General features: G+C 48.5%; 1 protein-coding gene across 1 annotated transcript; it reads left to right on the forward strand.

Annotated features, from left to right (window-relative positions):
* Positions 1-20,510: 20,510 nt before the first annotated feature.
* LOC123074201 (protein BRASSINAZOLE-RESISTANT 2) lies at positions 20,511-21,705 on the forward strand. Its single transcript, XM_044497100.1, has 2 exons — positions 20,511-20,936; positions 21,022-21,705. The coding sequence occupies exons 1-2, from the start codon at positions 20,565-20,567 to the stop codon at positions 21,184-21,186; spliced, it is 537 nt and encodes a 178-aa protein (XP_044353035.1). The 5' UTR covers positions 20,511-20,564; the 3' UTR covers positions 21,187-21,705.
* The last annotated feature ends 491 nt before the right edge of the window (positions 21,706-22,196 follow it).

Consider the following 22,196-nt stretch of genomic DNA (forward strand, 5'->3'; position numbering starts at 1 on the left):
GAAGAAAAAAACATGTTTTCCCCCTTTTGTGAGAGGCATGATTGTGCCTCTTGCGGAAGCAAATTCCTGCCCCCATGAAAACTAAATCCATGCCTCTTGGAGAAAGAAAAACAAGATAACACATTTTTTTCTTTTTTCACGAATGTGCCTCTTGCGAAAGCAAATCCCTGCCTTCACAAAAAGTAAATCCATGCTTCTCGTAGAAGGAAAAAAATGTGTATTTTTTTTCCAAAAGGCACAACTGTGCCTCTCAATGAAGCAAATTCATGCCTCCGCGAGAAATAAATCCGCGCCTCTCGTGGAAGGGAAAATACAAGTTTTTTTTCATTTTGAGAGAGGCACGACTGCTCCTCTCGCGTAAGCAAATCCATGCCTCAACAAGAAGTAAATCTGTGCCTCTCGCGGAAGAAAAAAGATCGTATTTTCGTGCAAAATTTGTTTGCTGGTTTTTTACTCCAAAACTTAATAAAAACCGGGGGCAGACAGAAAGCCAACAAAAATCATCTAAAAGCCGAAAACGCGTATAAAAAAAATCAAAGAGAGTGTCCAGAGTGCGATCGTAGCGGTGGCGGAGAGCGTGCTATGTGACACGCTCCCAGACCAACCCATGAATCAGGAGTACTGTGCAGTAGTTTGTCGCCACACGCACCACAGATCTCCGACTGGGCCAACCCATGAACCTGGATATGTAGCTCTCCAGAAAAGTAGTGGCCCCGAGATATACTGTAACACAATTTTTTTAACACATGGGTGTCTTATGAAACACGAACAAGTTTGAATTTTTGAACAATTTCATAGAAAACTCAAGATTTTTGAAAAAACAAATATATTTGTTTTGAAAATCATGAACATTTTTTGGAAATGCAAACAGTTTTTAAAACTCCCCAAAACATACTAAATTGTGTCCAATTTTGGAAATCATTTTTTCTAAATTAGGAACATCTTTTAAACTCCAGAACAAAATTTTAAAAACAATAAATTTTTTTAAAATTTGCAAACAACTTTTGAAATGGGAACACCTTTTGAAATTCCCGAGAAACATTTGAAACAGAAACATTTTGTTTTGAAATTTCAAACAATTAGTAAAAATTTGATTTTTTTTAACTCCTGAACAAAAAATTGGAAACACAAATATTTTTGGAATTTGCGAACTATTTTCTAAATGGAAACATGTTTTTGCTATCCCAATTTTTTTTTTGAAAAGTTGATTAATTTTTGAAGAAAAATGGGAAAAGAAACAGAAAAGAAAAAGGGAAAAGAAGGAAAAAACAAAAACAAAAACCATAAGGTTTCCAAACAGTCAAAAACCGGGGCTGGAATCTTCCAGAAGGTTCCCAAAAGCAGGTTTTTAATGGTTGGATACACTTTAATTAACTTAAAATGTTATCCGGGATACAGATGATATTTGGCTTCTCAGTCAACCAACACATGCCTACCAAAGTTTAAAGAAGTGGGCGCTTTAGCTAAAGAATGAGCCTCAACATTAAAGTCTCGCTTCTCATGCAGAATGTCGGCCGAGACAAATTCCTGCATCCTCTTCTTCACCTCGAAAATTATTGTCTTTGACGCTCCCAAAGTCTCCCCTCAGGTTGTTCATTGTACCTTGACAGTCCGTGGCCACTACAATCTGTTTGTCAACGCCATTGCCTCATTGCTAGCAATAGCTTCCAAACTCTCAGGTAAGCCAGCTATGTAAAATGGGCAGGCCTACTTCGATTACTAGCTTGATCGGCAGTGTGCGATAGTACGACTACTTGACGCGCCCCTAAAGAAAAAGACTACTTGATGCATAATACGAAATCATTAATTGAGTAGTACTTCTTTCAAAGATCACTTTTATCTTTTCAAGTTGCGACAAGTGGCGCGCTTTGTGTCACTTGTCGTAACCCAGGGGTTTTCCCTTTTTTCGTATACCCATTTACTCAAAATGTTTTATCTCTTAAATCGTCCGTCCAAATTTTGAATCGTTTTCACCATTGAATTTCTTGTGTCGAGATCTTCAAGACTAGTTCCCATGTCGAAAGATTTTGACGGACTTATTTTTTTCACGAAAAAAAACCGGATGAAAAAACCACACAGGGGCACGTTTTTTTGCTTTTTCTGAAAGTCGTTTCCAAAAGAAAAACCACACAGGAAGCAAATCTGTGTCTCTCACGGAAGAAAATTTGTGCCTCCCGCAAAAGGAGGGAAAATAAAAGGCGTTTTTCCCGTTTTCGAGAGGCACAACCGTGCCTATAGCGGAAGCAAAAAAAACTTTTTTTTCCTTTTTGAGAGGCACGGCTGTATCTCCCGTGAAGCAAAATCGTGCCTCTCGCGAAAGAAAAAAACTTTTTTTTCGTTTCCGAGAGACATGGTCGTGCCTCTCGCGAAAGGGAAAAAACGTGTTTTTTCATGTAAAAATGATTTTAAAAAAATCATTTGAGAAAAGTTAAGACAGACCAGTGGAAAACTGAAAAGCCAAAAAAACCATCTAAGAAGCCAAAAATGCGTGTGGAAAAAAAAAAAAAAAAATCAGAGAGAGCGCCCAGAGCGCGACACGTGGCGGCGACTGAGAGCACGCCAAGTTACACGGTCTCAGCCCATCCCAAGTAACCCTTGGTGAGGCTCTCGAACGAGCGCTCCTCGGTTAGTTGCTCCCCGCATAATGTGTCAAATAGAAAAATCCCTCCCGAGCATCCATTAGGAATTTTCCTTCTCTTGACAATTTCTCACCCTAACTTTCACCGTGGGCTTCCTATGATTTTCACTTATGGGCTTTCCACGTCTGTAAGTGTTTTAAGTGTCAAATTTTTTTCTGAATAATACAAAACATTTTTGATAAATTAATGGGACATTTTTACATTGTATGATTTTTTATGTAAAATGTCATGAAGATATTTTTGAAACTTGTGCTATTTTTTAAATGACATGAACACATTTTTAGAATGTATGAACATTTTCTCGAAATTCTTGATAACAATTTTTTTAAATGCATGAATATTGTTATATACACGGTGAATGTATTTAATTTTCAACTAATAAAATATTTGAAATTGTACATATATAATATTTCAAAATACAATGAAAATGTAAAAAACAGACAACTAACTAACGAACGAATAGTGTGTCTCTTGCGGGCAAGCTGACGCTCCCCCTCACGGCAAGTGAGGTACAGGGGAGCAACTAATTAATTGGTACCTCTTGAGGACTCACATAAAGGTCATTTTTTGGCCAGGGAGCGTGCCCTCATGATATATTTTTTAACATGTTTTTTATTTTTAGATAGTTTTTTCGGTCTTTTGGTTTTTGCTTGGTTTTAATTTGGTTTTGGCTGTTTTTTGGGGTAAGTAGTGCTTTTTCATGAGAAGCACAACCCATCCTACTGCAAGGAGCACAACTGTTCTGAAAGCACATCCTATGTTTTTACGAAAAGCAGAATATGTTTTCACGAGAAGCACAGTGGTTCTGGAAGCACAACTTATGTTTTCACGAGAGGCAAAACCTATGTTTTCACGAGAAGTATAGCTGACAGCCGTGCTTCTCTGAAAAAGGAAAAAGCATAAACCGTGCTTCCATGAGAAGTGCAAATGTGCTTCCCGAAAAGGGAAAAATACAGTTGTGCTTCCGGGTTATAGTATTTTTTCGGTTGCGTTTTTTTGTGTTATTGGACTTCTTTTTGTTTTGGATTTCTGGTTTTTTAATTATCTTTTCGTTTATTTTTCGAAAAGTTTGTGGCAACCTATTAACATGAGCTATAGTTTTGAAGATTTTGACGCAAGAAATCTAAGGGTAAAAATGGTTCATGATTTAGACGCACACTCATGAGATAATCCATTTTGGAAAAAAAGGAACCTAAAGAAAACTTTGAGATTACGGCAAATGACGCACATACAGTGCGTCGTTCTGGAGTTTATCTTTACAAAGGACACATTTTAATTAAATGATCTCGAATGTATAGCCCGGCTCCGCCCGAGGGTCTCGTTTTTTTAGCGATGCCCGAGGGTCATTTCTTTTCATAATTTCTTACCCTGAATTTTGCCGTGTGCCTCCTTTGATTTCACTTGTGGGGTTCCAAGTCGGCAAGTTCCGTCCGTAGGTTTTTAGATGTAGCGTTGTTCCGGCGACACACTGCACCTGCTGCGGCGCATAGGGCAACGTTAGAGCATCTCCAGCCGTTGCCCCCCCCCCCCAGAGGCATAAAAAGCGACGCCTGGGGGCGAGCTGGCGGTAGAATCGGCGCTGGGGGCGGTTGGGCATCCAGCCGTCGCCCCCCGGTGCCGATATCGGCCCATTTGCGGCCGCTTTTCAGCCCAGATAAATAGGAAAATTGCCCGATATCGGCGAGAAACGGCCCATATTCGGCGTGTTTCGGCGTTGATTTCTCAACATATTTTTTTTGCATAATTCATCACTGAAAATCAAATAATTCAACAAAATAGTGCAACAACAAATAGTTCAATACAAATTGTATAGTTCAACAAACAAAAACTCATATTTCATCACACGTCAAGCCCGGCGTCGCCCTTGAGTCTCCATAGGTGCTCCACCAGATCCTGCTGCAGTTGATGATGCACCTGTGGGTCTCGGATTTTCTGACACATACTGAGGTAGGCAGTCGAGGTTGCTGATAGCTGGTGATCAATTTCGGCTAGAGGACCCTGCCTATAGTATGGTTCAGTGTCAAACACTGGCTCTTCCTGCTCGCTCTCGATGATCATGTTGTGCAAGATGACACAGCAAGTCATGATCTCCCACATTTGATCTTTCGACCAGGTCTGAGCAGGGTACCGGACAACAGCAAATCGAAATTGGAGCACACCAAATGCCCGCTCGACATCCTTCCTGCAAGCCTCCTGCACCTTCGTAAAGTGGGACTTCTTGCCTCCTGGCACAATGTTTTAGATAGTCTTCACAAATGTAGACCATCTCGGATAGATGCCATCAGCTAGGTAGTACCCCTTGTTGTAGTGCCACCCATTGACCTCAAAGTTCACCGAAGGAGAATGACCTTCAACAAGCTTGGCAAAGACAGGGGAGCACTGCAACACGTTGATGTCATTGTGAGTTCCTGGCATACCAAAGAAGCAGTGCCAAATCCAGAGGTCATGTGTTGCCACCGCCTCAAGTACCACACTGCAACCGCCTTTGGCGCCTTTGTACATCCCCTGACAAGCAAATGGGCAGTTCTTTCATTTCCAATGCATGCAGTCGATGCTTCCAAGCATCCCAGGAAATCCTCTTGCTGCGTTTTGTGCTAGGATCCGAGCAGTGTCTTCCGCATTGGGTGTTCGTAAGTATTGCGGTCCAAACACTGCCACCACTGCCCGACAGAACTTGTAGAAACACCCAATGGTGGTCGACTCGGCCATGCACCCATAGTCGTCGAGTGAATCACCGGGAGCTCCGTATGCAAGCATCCTCATCGTTGTCGTGCACTTCTGGATTGAGGTGAATCCAAGTTTGTCGGTGCAATCCATCTTGCACTTGAAGTAGCTGTTGAACTCCCGGATGGAATTCACAATCCTGAGGAAAAGCTTTCGGCTCATCCGATAACGGCGCCGAAATGTTTTCTCGCCGTGCAATGGAGTGTCGGCGAAGTAGTCGGAGTAGAGCATGTAGTAGCCTTCGAGACGATGCCGGTTCTTTGCTTTGATCCGCCCCGGCGCCGAGCCACCTCGCCGCGGCTTTTCATTGCTCGCCAGCAGGCCGGCGAGGGCGGCGAGGACCATGAGATGTTCTTCCTAGACGTCGGCCTCGGCTTCCTCCTCCAGCAGCGCGGCGAGTGCTTCCTCGTCGTTCGAGTCCATTACCGAGACAGGCAAATCGCCGAACACCTTGCTGTTGGGGAACGTAGCAGAAATTCAAAATTTTCTACGCATCACCAAGATCAATCTATGGAGTAATCTAGCAACGAGGGGAAGGGGAGTGCATCTACATACCCTTGTAGATCGCGATGCGGAAGCGTTGCAAGAACGCGGATGAGGGAGTCGTACTCGTAACGATTCAGATCGCGGTTGATTCCGATCTAAGCACCGAAGAACGGTGCCTCCGCGTTCAACACACGTGCAGCCCGGTGACGTCTCCCACGCCTTGATCCAGCAAGGAGAGAGGGAGAGGTTGAGGAAGACTCCGTCCAGCAGCAGCACGACGGCGTGTGGTGGTGGAGGAGCGTGGCAATCCCGCAGGGCTTCGCCAAGCACCGCGGGAGAGGAGGAGGAGGGAGAGGGGTAGGGCTGCGCCGAAAGAGAGACGTTCTCATGTGTCTTGGGCAGCCCAAACCTCAACTATATATAGGGGGGGAGGGGGCTGCGCCCCCCTCTAGGGTTCCCACCCCAAGAGGAGGCAGCCAGCCCTAGATCCCTTCAAGGGGGGCGGCCAAGGGGAGGAGAGGGGGGGCGCCCCACTAGATGGGCCCTAAGGCCCATCTGGACCTAGGGTTTGCCCCCTCCCACTCTCCCATGCGCCTTGGGCCTTGGTGGGGGGGCGCACCAGCCCACCTGGGGCTGGTCCCCTCCCACACTTGGCCCACGCAGCCTTCTGGGGCTGGTGGCCCCACTTGGTGGACCCCCGGGACCCTCCCGGTGGTCCCGGTACATTACCGATATCACCTGAAACTTTTCCGGTGACCAAAACAGGACTTCCCATATATAAATCTTTACCTCCGGACCATTCCGGAACTCCTCGTGACGTCCGGGATCTCATCCGGGACTCCGAACAACATTCGGTAACCACATACAAACTTTCCCTATAACCCTAGCGTCATCGAACCTTAAGCGTGTAGACCCTACGGGTTCGGGAACCATGCAGACATGACCGAGACGTTCTCCGGTCAATAACCAACAGCGGGATCTGGATACCCATGTTGGCTCCCACATGTTCCACGATGATCTCATCGGATGAACCACGATGTCGGGGATTCAATCAATCCCGTATGCAATTCCCTTTGTCCATCGGTATGTTACTTGCCCGAGATTCGATCGTCGGTATCCCTATACCTTGTTCAATCTCGTTACCGGCAAGTCTCTTTACTCGTTCCGTAACTCACATCATCCCGTGATCAACTCCTTGGTCACATTGTGCACATTATGATGATGTCCTACCGAGTGGGCCCAGAGATACCTCTCCGTTTACACGGAGTGACAAATCCCAGTCTCGATTCGTGCCAACCCAACAGACACTTTCGGAGATACCTGTAGTGCACCTTTATAGTCACCCAGTTACGTTGTGACGTTTGGTACACCCAAAGCATTCCTACGGTATCCGGGAGTTGCACAATCTCATGGTCTAAGGAACTGATACTTGACATTAGAAAAGCTCTGAGCAAACGAACTACACGATCTTGTGCTAGGCTTAGGATTGGGTCTTGTCCATCACATCATTCTCCTAATGATGTGATCCCGTTATCAACGACATCCAATGTCCATGGTCAGGAAACCGTAACCATCTATTGATCAACGAGCCAGTCAACTAGAGGCTTACTAGGGACATGGTGTTGTCTATGTATCCACACATGTATCTGAGTTTCCTATCAATACAATTCTAGCATGGATAATAAACGATTATCATGAACAAGGAAATATAATAATAACCTATTTATTATTGCCTCTAGGGCATATTTCCAACAGTCTCCCACTTGCACTAGAGTTAATAATCTAGTCCACATCACCATGTGATTAACACTCATAGGTCACATCACCATGTGACCAACATCCAAAGAGTTTACTAGAGTCAACAATCTAGTTCACATCACTATGTGATTAAACTCAATGAGTTCTGGTTTGATCATGTTATGCTTGTGAGAGAGGTTATTAGTCAACGGGTCTGAACCTTTCAGATCCGTGTGTGCTTTACGAATATCTATGTCATCTTGTGGATGCTACCACGCGCTATTTGGAGCCATTTCAAATAATTGCTCTACTATACGAATCCGGTTTACTACTCAGAGTCATCCGGATTAGTGTCAAAGTTCGCATCGACGTAACCCTTTACGACGAACTCCTTTTCACCTCCGTAATCGAGAAAATTCTTTAGTCCACTAGATACTAAGGACAAGTTCGACCGCTGTCATGTGATCCTTTCCCGGATCACTATTGTACCCCTTGACCAACTCATGGCAAGGCACACTTCATGTGCGGTACACAGCATAGCATACTGTAGAGCCTACGTCTAAAGCATAGGGGACGACCTTCGTCCTTTCTCTCTCTTCTGCTGTGGTCAGGTCTTGAGTCTTACTCAATACTCACACCTTGTAACACAGCCAAGAACTCCTTCTTTGCTGATCTATTTTGAACTGTTTCAAAATCATGTCAAGGTGTGCGTTCTTTGAAAGTATCATCAGGCGTCTTGATCTATCTCCATAGATCTTGATGCCCAATATGTAAGCAGCTTTATCCAGGTCTTCCTTTGAAAAACTTCTTTCAACCAACCCTTTATGCTTTCCAGAAATTTTACATCATTTCGGATCAACAATATGTCATTCACATATACAAATCAGAAATGTTGTAGCGCTCCCACTCACTTTATTGTAAATACAAGTTTCTAACAAACTTTGTATAAACCCAAAAACTTTGATCACTCCATCAAAGCGTATATTCTGACTCCGAGATGCTTGCTCTAATCCATGGAAGGATCCCTGGAGCTAGCATACCTTTTAGCATCCTTAGGATCGACAAAACCTTTCTGATTGTATCACATACAACCTTTCCTTACGAAAACTGGTAAGGAAACTTGTTTTGACATCCATCTGCCAGATTTCATAAATGCAGCTAATGCTAACATGATTCCGACGGACTTAAGCATCGCTACGGATGAGAAAAATCTCATCGTAGTCAACTCCTTGAACTTGTGGAAATACTCTTTGCCACAAGTCGAGCTTCATAGACGGTAACATTACCATCCATGTCCGTCTTCTTCTCAAAGATCCATTTATCTCGGATTTCATGGCTTCTAACCATTTGTCGGAATATGGGCCCACCATCGCTTCTCCATAGCTCGTAGGTTCAGTATTGTCCAACAACATGATATCTCAGACAGGATCACGTACCACTCTGAAGTAGCACGCATCCTCGTCGTCCTACGAGGTTTGGTAGTGACTTGATCCGAAGTTTCATGATCACTATCATAAGCTTCCACTTCAATTGGTGTAGGTGTCACAGGAACAACTTTCTGTGCCCTGCTACACCCTAGTTGAAGTGACGGTTCAATAACCTTATCAAGTCTCCACCATCCTCCAACTCAATTCTTTCGAGAGAAACTTTTCCTCGAGAAAGGACTCGTTTCTAGAAGCAATTACTTTTGCTTCCAGATCTGAAATAGGAGGTATACCCAACTGTTTTGGGTTTTCTATGAAGATGCATTTATCCGCTTTGGGTTCGAGCTTATCAGCCTGAAACTTTTTCACATAAGCATCGCAGCCCCAAACTTTTAAGAAACGACAACTTAGGTTTCTCTAAACGGTGTCGTCTCAACGGAATTGCGTGGTGCCCCTTTTAAAGTGAATGCGGTTATCTATAATGCCTAACCCATAAACGATAGTGGTAATTCGATAAGAGACATCATGGCATGTACCATATCCAATAGGGTGCAGTTATGATGTTCAGACACACCATCATACTGTGGTGTTCCAGGCGGTATTAATTGTGAAACACTTTCCACAATGTCTCAATTGTGTGCCAAACTCGTAACTCAGATATCTCTATGATCATATCATAGACATTTTATCCTCTTGTCACGACGATCTTCAACTTCACTCTGAAATTACTTGAACCTTTCAATAATTCAGACTTGTGTTTCATCAAGTAAATACACTCAGCATCTACTCAAATCGTCTGTGAAGTAAGAACATAACGATATCCACTGCATGCCTCAGCATTCATTGGACTGCATACATCAAAATGTATTACTTCCAATAAGTTGCTCTCTTGTTCCATCTTACTGAAAACGAGGACTTTCAGTCATCTTACCCATGTGGTATGATTTGCATGTCTCAAGTGATTCAAAATCAAGTGAGTCCAAATGATCCATCTGCATGGAGTTTCTTCATGCATATATACCAATAGACATGGTTCGCATGTCTCATTCTTTTCAAAAATGAGTGAGTCCAAAGATCCATCTACATGGAGCTTCTTCATGCGTTCTATACCAATATGACTCAAGTGGCAGTGCCACAAGTATGTGGTACTATCATTACTATCTTATATCTTTTGGCATGAACATGTGTATCACTACGATCGAGATTCATTTGAGGTGCAAGACCATTGAAGGTATTATTCAAATAAACAGAGTAACCATTATTCTCCTTAAATGAATAACCTTATTGCGATAAACATAATCCAATCATGCTCAACGCAAACACCAAATCTCGATGGTAGAGAGAGCATGCGATGCTTGATCACATCAACCTTGGAAACACTTCCAACACATATCGTCATCTCACCTTTAGCCAGTCTCCATTTATTCCGCAGCTTTTATTTCGAGTTACTAACACTTAGCAACCGAACCGGTATCCAATACCCTGGTGCTGCTAGGAGTACTAGTAAAGTACACATTCATATAATGTATATCCAATATACTTCTGTCGACCTTGCCTGCCTTCTCATCTACCAAGTATCTAGGGTAGTACAGCTTCAGTGACCGTTCCCCTCATTACAGAAGCACTTAGTCTCGGGTTTGGGTTCAACCTTGGGATTCTTCACTAGAGCAGCAACTGATTTGCCGTTTCATGAAGTATCCCTTCTTGCCCTTGCCCTTCTAGAAACTAGTGGTTTTACTAACCATCAACAATTGATGCTCCTTCTAGATTTCTACTTTCGCGGTGTCAAACATCGCGAATAGCTTCAAGGATCATCATAACTATCCCTGATATGTTATAGTTCATCACGAAGCTCTACTAGCTTGGTGGCAGTGACTATGGAGAACCATCACTATCTCATCTGGGAGATTACCCCCCACTCGATTCAAGCGATTGTGGTACTCAGACAATCTGAGCACATGCTCAACGATTGAGCTTTTCTCCCTTAGTTTGCAGGCTTAAGAAACTTGTCATAGGTCTCATACCTCTTGACGTGGGCACTAGTCCGAAATCCCAATTTCAGTCTTCGGAACATCTCACATGTTCTGCGACGTTTCAAAAAACGTCTTTGGTGCCACAATTCTAAACCGTTAGCATTACGCACTGAACTATCACGTAGTCATCAAAAACGTGTATGTCAGATGTTTCGTAACATCTACAGACGATGCTGAGGTTCAGCACACCGAGCGGTGCATTAAGGACATAAGCCTTCTGTGCAGCAATGAGGACAATCCTCAGTTTAGGGACCCAGTCCGCATAATTGCTACTACCAACTTTCAACTAATTTTTTTTTCTCTAGGAACATATCTTAAACAGTAGAACTAAAGCGTATGACATAATTTGCAAAGACCTTTTGACTATGTTCATGATAATGAAGTTCATCTGATTATTGAATGAACTCCCACTCAGATAGACATCCCTCTAGTCATCTAAGTGATACATGATCCGAGTCAAACTAGGCCGTGTCCGATCATCACGTGAGACAGACTAGTCATCATCGGTGAACATCTCCATGTTGATCGTATCTACTATACGACTCATGTTTGATCTTTCGATCTCTTGTGTTCCGAGGCCATGTCTGTACATGCTAGGCTCGTCAACTCAACCTAAGTGTTTCGCATGTGTTTCGAGGCCATGTCTGTACATGCTAGGCTCGTCAACACCCGTTGTATTCGAACGTTAGAATCTATCACACCCGATCATCACGTGGTGCTTCGAAACAACGAACCTTCGCAACGGTGCACAGTTAGGGGGAACACTTCTCTTGAAATTTTAGTGAGGGATCATCTTACTTACTACCGTCGTTCTAAGCAAATAAGATGCATAACATGATAAACACCACATGCAATCAAATAGTGACATGATATGGCCAATATCATTTTGCTCCTTTGATCTCCATCTTCGGGGCACCATGATCATCTTTGTCACCGGCATGACACCATGATCTCCATCATCATGATCTCCATCATTGTGTCTTCATGAAGTTGTCACGCCAACGATTACTTCTACTTCTATGGCTAACGCGCTTAGCAATAAAGTAAAGTAATTTACATAGCGTTATTCAATGACACGCAGGTCATACAAAAAATAAAGACAACTCCTATGGCTCTTGCCGGTTGTTATACTCATCGACATGCAAGTCGTGATTCCTATTACAAGAATATGATCAATCTCATACATCACATATATCATTCATCACATCTTCTGGCCATATCACATCACATAGCACATGCTGCAAAAACAAGTTAGACGTCCTCTAATTGTTGTTGCAAGTTTTTACGTGGCTTGTATAGGTTTCTAGCAAGAACGTTTCTTACCTACGTAAAACCACAACGTGATATACCAATTTCTATTTACCCTTCATAAGGACCCTTTTCATCGAATCCGTTCCGACTAAAGTGGGAGAGACAGACACCCGCTAGCCACCTTATGCAACTAGTGCATGTCAGTCGGTGGAACCTGTCTCACGTAAGCGTACGTGTAAGGTCGGTCCGGGCCGCTTCATCCCACAATGCCGCCGAAACAAGATAAGACTAGTAGCGGCAAGAAGAATTGGCAACATCTAGGCCCACAACTGCTTTGTGTTCTACTCGTGCATAGAAACTACGCATAGACCTAGCTCTGATACCACTGTTGGGGAACGTAGCAGAAATTCAAAATTTTCTACGCATCACCAAGATCAATCTATGGAGTAATCTAGCAACGAGGGGAAGGGGAGTGCATCTACATACCCTTGTAGATCGCGATGCGGAAGCGTTGCAAGAACGCGGATGAGGGAGTCGTACTCGTAGCGATTCAGATCGCGGTTGATTCCGATCTAAGCACCGAAGAACGGTCCCTCCGCGTTCAACACACGTGCAGCCCGGTGACGTCTCCCACGCCTTGATCCAGCAAGGAGAGAGGAAGAGGTTGAGGAAGACTCCGTCCAGCAGCAGCACGACGGCGTGTGGTGGTGGAGGAGCGTGGCAATCCCGCAGGGCTTCGCCAAGCACCGCGGGAGAGGAGGAGGAGGGAGAGGGGTAGGGCTGCGCCGAAAGAGAGACGTTCTCATGTGTCTTGGGCAGCCCAAACCTCAACTATATATAGGGGGGAGGGGGCTGCGCCCCCCTCTAGGGTTCCCACCCCAAGAGGAGGCAGCCAGCCCTAGATCCCTTCAAGGGGGGCGGCCAAGGGGTGGAGAGGGGGGGCGCCCCACTAGATGGGCCCTAAGGCCCATCTGGACCTAGGGTTTGCCCCCTCCCACTCTCCCATGCGCCTTGGGCCTTGGTGGGGGGGCGCACCAGCCCACCTAGGGCTGGTCCCCTCCCACACTTGGCCCACGCAGCCTTCTGGGGCTGGTGGCCCCACTTGGTGGACCCCCGGGACCCTCCCGGTGGTCCCGGTACATTACCAATATCACCTGAAACTTTTCCGGTGACCAAAACAGGACTTCCCATATATAAATCTTTACCTCCGGACCATTCCCGAACTCCTCATGATGTCCGGGATCTCATCCGGGACTCCGAACAACATTCGGTAACCACGTACAAACTTTCCCTATAACCCTAGCGTCATCGAACCTTAAGCGTGTAGACCCTACGGGTTCGGGAACCATGCAGACATGACCGAGACGTTCTCCGGTCAATAACCAACAGCAGGATTTGGATACCCATGTTGGCTCGCACATGTTCCACGATGATCTCATCGGATGAACCACGATGTCGGGGATTCAATCAATCCCGTATGCAATTCCCTTTGTCCATCGGTATGTTACTTGCCCGAGATTCGATCGTCGGTATCCCTATACCTTGTTCAATCTCGTTACCGGCAAGTCTCTTTACTCGTTCCGTAACTCACATCATCCCGTGATCAACTCCTTGGTCACATTGTGCACATTATGATGATGTCCTACCGAGTGGGCCCAGAGATACCTCTCCGTTTACACGGAGTGACAAATCCCAGTCTCGATTCGTGCCAACCCAACAGACACTTTCGGAGATACCTGTAGTGCACCTTTATAGTCACCCAGTTACGTTGTGACGTTTGGTACACCCAAAGCATTCCTACGGTATCCGAGAGTTGCACAATCTCATGGTCTAAGGAACTGATACTTGACATTAGAAAAGCTCTGAGCAAACGAACTACACGATCTTGTGCTAGGCTTAGGATTGGGTCTTATCCATCACATCATTCTCCTAATGATGTGATCCCGTTATCAACGACATCCAATGTCCATGGTCAGGAAACCGTAACCATCTATTGATCAACGAGCCAGTCAACTAGAGGCTTACTAGGGACATGGTGTTGTCTATGTATCCACACATGTATCTGAGTTTCCTATCAATACAATTCTAGCATGGATAATAAACGATTATCATGAACAAGGAAATATAATAATAACCTATTTATTATTGCCTCTAGGGCATATTTCCAACACTTGCGGGCACCGTGGGCGCGTACCCGCCGCTACAACGCCCCTTCGCGGAAAAATCGCCTAGCCGGTGGTGGAGAGGCTGCCTCGGCGAAACCTCTACTCTTTTTCCGGCGAGGATGGGCTATCTAGCGGTGGCGGGCGGCGGGCGGCGGGCGGCGCCGGGATCAGCCGGTTCGCGGCCGAGCGCGTGGGGGGTTGGAGGCGAATTTGGGAGAAAGAGTTGACTTTTCGCCTGACGGTGTGGGCCAGACGTGCTTTTACCTTGCGCTGGCCCTGAGCGCCCCCCAGTGCGTCGGGTTCGGCTTGCGATCGCAGGGCCCAAAAACGGGCCGAGCCGGCGGATTTCGGCGTCCTGGGGGCGCGATTGGGGTGTTTTTTCGGCACCGGCGCCGAAAAAGTCGCCTGGGGGGGCTGTTGGGGACGTGGCTGGAGATGCTCTTAGTGTTATCGTTCATAATCCCATTTGCAGTCCCCGGCGCGCTTCCTTTTGCTCATGAGTTCATCACGCAGACATCAGCCGTCGGCACAATCATCATCACTCGTCGGGCGTCGGCGCCCTTTTGCTCATGAGCTCAGGTTTTCCCGAAGTGACATCGATGGATGGACGACCGAGGACTGCAAAAGAAACTGGGGCTGCCGTTCTCGGGTAGGAGTAGCTCCGGTGCGGCTCACAGGGTATCGCGGCTTTTTCCGGCATAGCGGGCAACGGATTAGAGTTTTACACCTCCAGATCTGTCGACCCCGAGCTCATCCCGCGTAGCCCCGAAGAGGAGATAGTCATCCGGCTTGCACTCCGCCGCTCCCGGGAGGAGCCGCCCGACGACAGCGCTCGAAATCCTTCCGTCGGGAATCCATTGTGTCCACCCAAATGGTGCATGGATCCGACGCTAGGTGTGCCATCACTGCCTCACCGGAGGCGGTGCGGTCTGTCTGGCGTCCAAACACGGCGGCGGATGCGCAACCCCTTTGTTGGCGCGCCGAGGCGATGGAATAAACATGGTTGTCGTCCGACGTAAACATGCGCAGCATGCCCGCCGTGTGAGGTAGCGGGCGTGGGATGGACGTTGGCGAGGTGGAGTCACATTCTCCGACACCTCGTATAGTGCACCAGTCTGGGCACCGCAACCGCGTCGTGGTGGATGTCGTCTGCTCGTCTCAGAACGGATCCTTCATCGATCTGACGTCCGCTGGCACCGTCCGTATTACGGGCTCCGATGAGGAAGGGTAGGGCATGGGAGACGGCGACGCCTTGAATCCCGTGAGCCAGCTCGTGTCCCATGCCCTACTCTACCTTGCAGGCGACCGGACTGACACACTGGGGAGCGCAGCTGGCTGCCGGACATGGCCATGGTGGAGCCGGACGAGCTCCGCTTAGAATAGGTTTTACATTGCATGTAATAGTATGGATTTGAGGCTTCTAATTTGAGATATCCGGTTGTGGAATGAATTATTTGAGGCGTACTGGTGACGTGTTCGCGGATGTTTGAGGTGTCGGATTTGCTAAGTGCGGCCGTAGATGCTCTAACAATGTTTTAAATAGCGGGCTATAGAAAATAGCGGCGGGCCTCTAAATCAGTTATAACAGATTTATAGCGGGCTAAAGCTGGCTATTTATAAAGGTGGCCATTTAGCGGCACCCTGCTGAAAAGGCTATAGCGGCTATAGCGAGCCGCCTATTTAAAACTATGGCTCTAAGTGCAGCCGATGACGCTTGTCTACTTTTCAGTTACAGAAAGACACAAACTACTGCAGTCTATGTACAGCCGAAGATCACTAGCCAGTGCACAAAATGGCACAAGATTCAGTAAACTCAACGTTTTGCTTGATTTCTTCTCATTCAGTAAGACAAAAGGTTCAGAAATACACAAGACACAAATTCGGTGCACATCGAGAGAATCATCAACATTCTGAAACATGATGCCCGTTCAGTAAACTCAGCAGGATTACAAACGACTGTTTGGTTTCTTGCTTCATGCTGTTTTACTTGGGTGTGAGTTGGATTCTCGGGGGATATCGCAGCTTGTAGGTGGGCGGGGGGAAGAGCATCACGTCGGCGTCGCTGCCGTGGAAACCTTTCCCATCAGGAGAGAGATGCGACATTTTTCCTCGGAGAAGAGGAAACGAGGTTTGCGGTAGTCAGTCCGCTGGACAGAAGCGGCGCGTCCGCTTGAGCAGCCAGAGATATGCGGGTAGCCCACTGGCGTTTTGCGGGGGCGGCGCAGCGGCTTTGCGGGATGTCCCGTCCACCTTGTCCCAGTGTCAGAGATACCATCGCCGGATAATCAAAACTAGTTCCTGCCCGACTCCGTGGAACATCTTACAAGCAGGACATGCGCCTGGAATGTGGACGTCGAGATGGATGTATATGCCTGACTCTGACAGACTGACAGACAGACCAGATGGTCCGGGTGTGCTCGAGCCTTTATGCCTTTTGGCTTTACAACCTCTCGCTTTTTGCCACGGATGGAAAAGCGTTGGAGATCTTGCTAGCTTGATGTTTTCGTCTCGGCCTGTTCGTTGGCACCTGATGCTTCCTTCCTTGGCCTGTCCGGCGGCGGTGCGTTCATCCGGGAATTTGAGCTGTGACTTTGCGACTGAATTAGAGCAACTCCATCGGACCGACCCAAACGGACGGTGCTTTTGTCCGCTTTTTGTCCGTTTGGGTCGGCCCGGAGGACACAAACGTTCGGCGCTATGTTTGGGTCGGCGCGAGCGCCCAACACTGACCCGACCCATTTCATTGGCGCGTAAAAAAAAGTATTGCAAGCATTTTGAAAATAAATACATGCATTTAATTAAATATAAAAACCGGTCACGAAGGCCGGCGAAAGTCCACATTACATTAATTAAAACACTAAAAACTAGACGACGCGCTGCCCTAGGCGTCCTCGACGGCGGCGGCGTCTGCGTCGGGACCGGTGAGGTCGATCAACGTCGGCGCAGGGCCGGTCCAGGGGAACGCCGTGTTCCAGAAGGCGGTGATGTCGGGCTTTGCCGCCGCTGCCTGCGCTGCCGCTGCCTAGGCCTGGCGCGCCTCCTCTTCGGCCTCGCGCTCGAGCATCTGCAGGCGCTCGCCCTCCCGGCGCTTCTCGACCAGCCGAACGCGGCGCCAGTGGTCGAGGTAGGCCGCCTCCTGCTTCTCCGTCGCCCGAGCCAGATCGGCGGAGCGCTGACCCACTCGCGCACTACTCCGGTCCAGGAGTAGCGCTCGAGGTAGGTCGGCTCCTTCGGCTCGGCTTTGGGCGGGGACGGTGGGGCCACCGGCGGCACGACGCAGTCGCCCGCCGCGGAGAGGGCCATGGCCTCCGCCATGGCAGCCTCGAAAGCCGCCTCGTCCGCCTCCCTCGCCGCTCCTCCTCCTCGCTCTCCTTGATGGCCGCCTGGTAGGCTATGGTCGCGGACGACGAGCGCGGGCGGCGGCAGGCTATGGTCGACGCCGCGGATGCAGCGCCGCCTCGCCTCCTCGTGCTCGAAGGCGAACCATCGAGCCCAGTTGGGCGAGTCGACGGCGAAGTGCGGGTCGGCGCGCTGCTCCGACGCCAGCAACGCCCGCCGGCGCCGCACCTCCTCCGCATGGGCCCTTGCCGTCCGCGGCGCCGCTGGCACTGGGATCCTCTCCGGATCCAAATGCCAGTCATGCGGCAGCGTCACGTCCGGGTACGGCAGAGGCACGCGGTGGTGCCAGTGCCACTCGGCCTGGTGCAACAGCACGTGAGTGTGGGTGTGGGCTTTGCCCTTGCGGCTGCTGCCGATGCCGGAGAAGAAACCCATGCCGGCGGTGGCTAGGGTTGTCGCCGGCGTGGGGGGCAGGGGTGGCCAGATGGGGACGGGGGGCGAGTGGTAGTGGATGAGGACGGCCCCGCCGCACGCCCGGCTTAAAAAAGGACGACCGCCATCGCTGACGCGTGGGCCAAGATGGGCGGTCGTCATAAATTATGTTGACCGTCGTAGTTGGACGGCTGCCAGATGGGGACGCGGCGGACGGCGAGGAGACGCGTGGTGCGTCCGCTTCGCGTCCGCTCCGACGCATTCCAGGCACAATTTTGGGCCGGAAATGGGTCGGCGCGGACGCCGGGCGGACACAATTTAAGTTTGGGTCGGCGTGTTGGGCCGCCACTTTTTTCGCGCCGACCCAAACGGACGCGGGCGGACGAAAGATGCTCTTAACGCACGCACTGAAACTGAACTTACTACTCACGTACTCTGTGAAACCTTACAAGCACAACGCATGCGACAGCAATGTGACAAAAATATATGGTGTGCTGGTAAATATGCTGCACATTCGCGTAACACTCGAAGATAGCAGTAGATAAGAAGGAAAACAAGAGAGATCAGCTTAAAGTTGCATCATCCCGAAAAATGCATATGAAGCTGCGAAAGCGCGGAGCGGTGACTTTCTTTTACCTCGGTCCTTCTCCTATTTCGCCTACCATACGTGCCACTTTACCCGCGCGGTTAAATTCCATACGCAGTGGCATCTCTCTTGCTGCATGCATCAAATTAACCAACGTCAGGCCGACTTTAACTAAATATCAGCAAATCCTATTAGTGTAAAGAATGATATTACATTTTGAGACGGAGGGAGTATTTTCGGACAAGAGGTTTCAGCTTAATCCTGCTCTCTGCGTGTAGGATACGGGCGTTAATTGTGTGTGGTTAAATCCTCTCTGGTCATCATGCACTCTCAAGCAGACATGTGCAGTGTGAGTGTGGGCGTGGCCGTCCGGCACACCTGAGCCGTGACCAAAACGTAGGGTGCATGCATGCATGCATGCATGAAAAACTGTGAGATTCCTGTGTGCACACAAGTCATGACCCACGAGGCATGCATCAAGATTGGGTGGTTCCTCCTCCCTTTTGACCACCCAACTAATCCGAGGAGTACTTTTGTACTAAGCATGATAAAATCTCTGACACTGGCATCATGTGTATCTCATGCATGCATGCATGGCTAGAAACTTAACCCTGAATTTCTTGTATACATGCACTGCATGTTCCTCTAGCTAGGCAACCACCCACTCACCAGGCTAGAATAGATAGGCCAAGTACACACTACTTGAGTCTAGGCTCTAGACCTGCATATGCATGTACTAGGTAGCAAAGTGGGTAACCCGAAAGCCAAAGCAGGCAGGATCCAAATGTGGGCAAGAAGCCAATGAAAAATGTATAGATAAGAGAATGATTCCCCCAATCAATCATTTTCATCTCAGTGTACTACTCACTTCCAATCAATCATTTTTACCTGAGTGTGCCACTCATTTCCAATTGGCTTCATGCTCCTGGAAGTACTGTACTGGGCCCAATGGCTGCTTCATGCCGGCGTTTTGATTCCTCCTTGATTTAACCCCTAGCATGCATGCATGCAGGTGTGTAGCGTACCACCCAACGCCACACAGATGTTACATGCTGCCTTGAGGCGCCAACCACCTTATTCCCTCACCCTGTCACTCACGCTCTCTCACTCAGATTAAGTGTGTATGCACTCCCTCCGTTTCTTCTGCGCGTTGCCGTTTTCTCGCACTTGTTTCCAATCTTGCCCCGCGTCTGCCGCATACGCATGCGTTATCCTGGCAGCGGCTGCAGGGCTCCCTGCACGAATTATTGTGCAACGAGTGCTCCGCATCAGGCATCCGCGACGTGCTCCTAATCGTGCCCGCCCTCCTTCTCTGTTGCCGCGGCGGCCGCCGGACGTTGCAGGAAACCGTCTTTGCTAGCAACCATTCTCTTGTGTGAAGCGATTCAGTAAATCAGTAGTATTCCTTTTGCGTATGCCAGGCGAGGAAGGACCAGCGAATAATCCAACTTAACTGGAGGTGGTTGGACCAAGGACGCATGGCGATCTCTTCTGTGCAGCTGAGCCGAACCCCTCTCCAGCGAATCAAATCGCCATGCAAATGGGCCCATGGCCTGCGCCTGGGGAAGAGAAAAGCGCCCACCCAAGTCCCATAGCATGCAGCAAGTGTCCGGGCATGCACAGGGGCAAATTAGTCCAAAACAGATGGTACAACCAGGTCGCAACAAGCCTCAGGCTCCCCTATAAATATCAGTACACAATGTGGAGTGGGAGCTAGAAGGATCGAGCTAAGTAGCCAACAGGAGCCAATGGAAGGAGTGGCGAAGTCGATCATGGCGCCAATGGAGGTGGCTGGAGCAGGGGAAGAGGAGGCCATGGCGGTGGCGGCGGGGAGGAGGGGCTGCATCCGGTCGACGCGGGGCCCGTGGACGGTGCGGCGGCAGGCGCGGGGCGGCGCGGTGAAGACGTCGCTCCGGCACCCGACGCCGCGGGAGCGGGAGAACAACCGGCAGCGGGAGCGGCGCCGGCGGCAGGTGGCCACCAGGATCTACGCTGGCCTGCGCGCCAACGCCGGGTACGCGCTGCCCAAGCACGCCGACCAGAACGACGTGCTCCGGGCGCTCTGCGCCGAGGCGGGCTACCTCGTCGACGACGAAGGCAACGTCACGCGGTGCCACGAGGTATCGACAGGCTTCTTGCCCCGAAAACACCACGTTGGTTACACTCGCAGCGTTCCTCAACGAGTTTTGCTCTCCTCCTCCGCAGCGTTCTTCAGGCGCCGGCACCGGCGGCAGCTCCGACCATCCGCAGCCGTCCTCGCACAGCGGGGCGACGGAGGCAACAGCGGGGGACATCCACCAGCCGCTGCCGGAGGCGGAGCCGAAGCACAAGATATCACTCGAGCTCACCCTCTCCTTCACCTACATGTAGCCACCTTTAGATCGGACCATCACCCTCTCCTCCACCTACATGTCGTTGGAATATGCTCAGAGAGTAGCCATGGAAATGGAAGCGGCGGGGCCGAAGTGGGCTCCCAATTACCGCGCCTGGCTCTCTCTTTGTCCATTTTTTTTATTTCATTTATGCTCACAGAGAAAGAGAGGGCCTTGCCGATTTCCTCGCCGTCCACGGCGATTCCGGTCTCCTCCTCCTCTTTTTTAAGCTTGATTTCAGCTTCAGTGCCTTGTGGTTTCGGTTGGTTGTCCTCATCTTCTCCCTTTCCCCATGGGGATTCTTCTAGATCTGGTGGTTTCATTCGATTCCCTGGTGTTTGATGTAGGTGTATGTGTGGTCTTAGCGGTGGATTTTCCTGGTAATTATGTTGCAGCTGTAGTGGTCGGTGCGTGGATGTAGCGCTGGATTCAGTTCCCCTGTCGATTTACTAGCTGATGGCCTGGAGGCTGGAGCCCTTGACTTGTGATTTCTGATTCTGCTGGCTTTTTTCCTATACATGGTGTGCGTTTTTAGGTAGTAATTGCATCTAAGTTACAACAGCTTCATAACTGTACGTAGTTCCTCTGAAATTATAGAGCAGTGACACTACAGTGTTGCAATTTTTACTGTAACTCTGAGATTGCTAGTTTTATAATCACTGCAATTTCAGGTTAATTACAATACTTTTTTCAGTGTATTTACACTAAATCACAACTAGTATAATGCCCGTGCGTTGCCACGGGCCAATTTTTTTAATATTTAGAGATAGTAAAATTCAAATAAACGGTAATTCATCACGTGGATGTTGCATACGACTTATGCTTGTATTGCTATAAATATCGGTCCTTCTAATACATATTTTCTCGTCCCATGTATAAACACATTGGATGAGTTCAACGTGTATAAAAAGACGGTGACATAAAATTCTGCAATTAATGAAAATGCACTTCGTTGCCCCCTTCACCGTCTCCACTGGTCTGATGTCCGTCATGACTTCTCCTCTGCTC

The sequence above is a fragment of the Triticum aestivum genome, chromosome 3D, assembly GCF_018294505.1.
Source record: "Triticum aestivum cultivar Chinese Spring chromosome 3D, IWGSC CS RefSeq v2.1, whole genome shotgun sequence".
Taxonomy (NCBI): domain Eukaryota; kingdom Viridiplantae; phylum Streptophyta; class Magnoliopsida; order Poales; family Poaceae; genus Triticum; species Triticum aestivum.

What these genes read in the sequence shown, in the direction of transcription:
- LOC123074201 (XM_044497100.1), top strand. Translation starts at nt 20,565, where the DNA reads ATGGAAGGAGTGGCGAAGTCGATCATGGCGCCAATGGAGGTGGCTGGA. An exon ending in ACGTCACGCGGTGCCACGAG is followed by an intron (nt 20,937 to 21,021) that starts GTATCGACAGGC and finishes CCTCCTCCGCAG; the next exon opens with CGTTCTTCAGGCGCCGGCAC.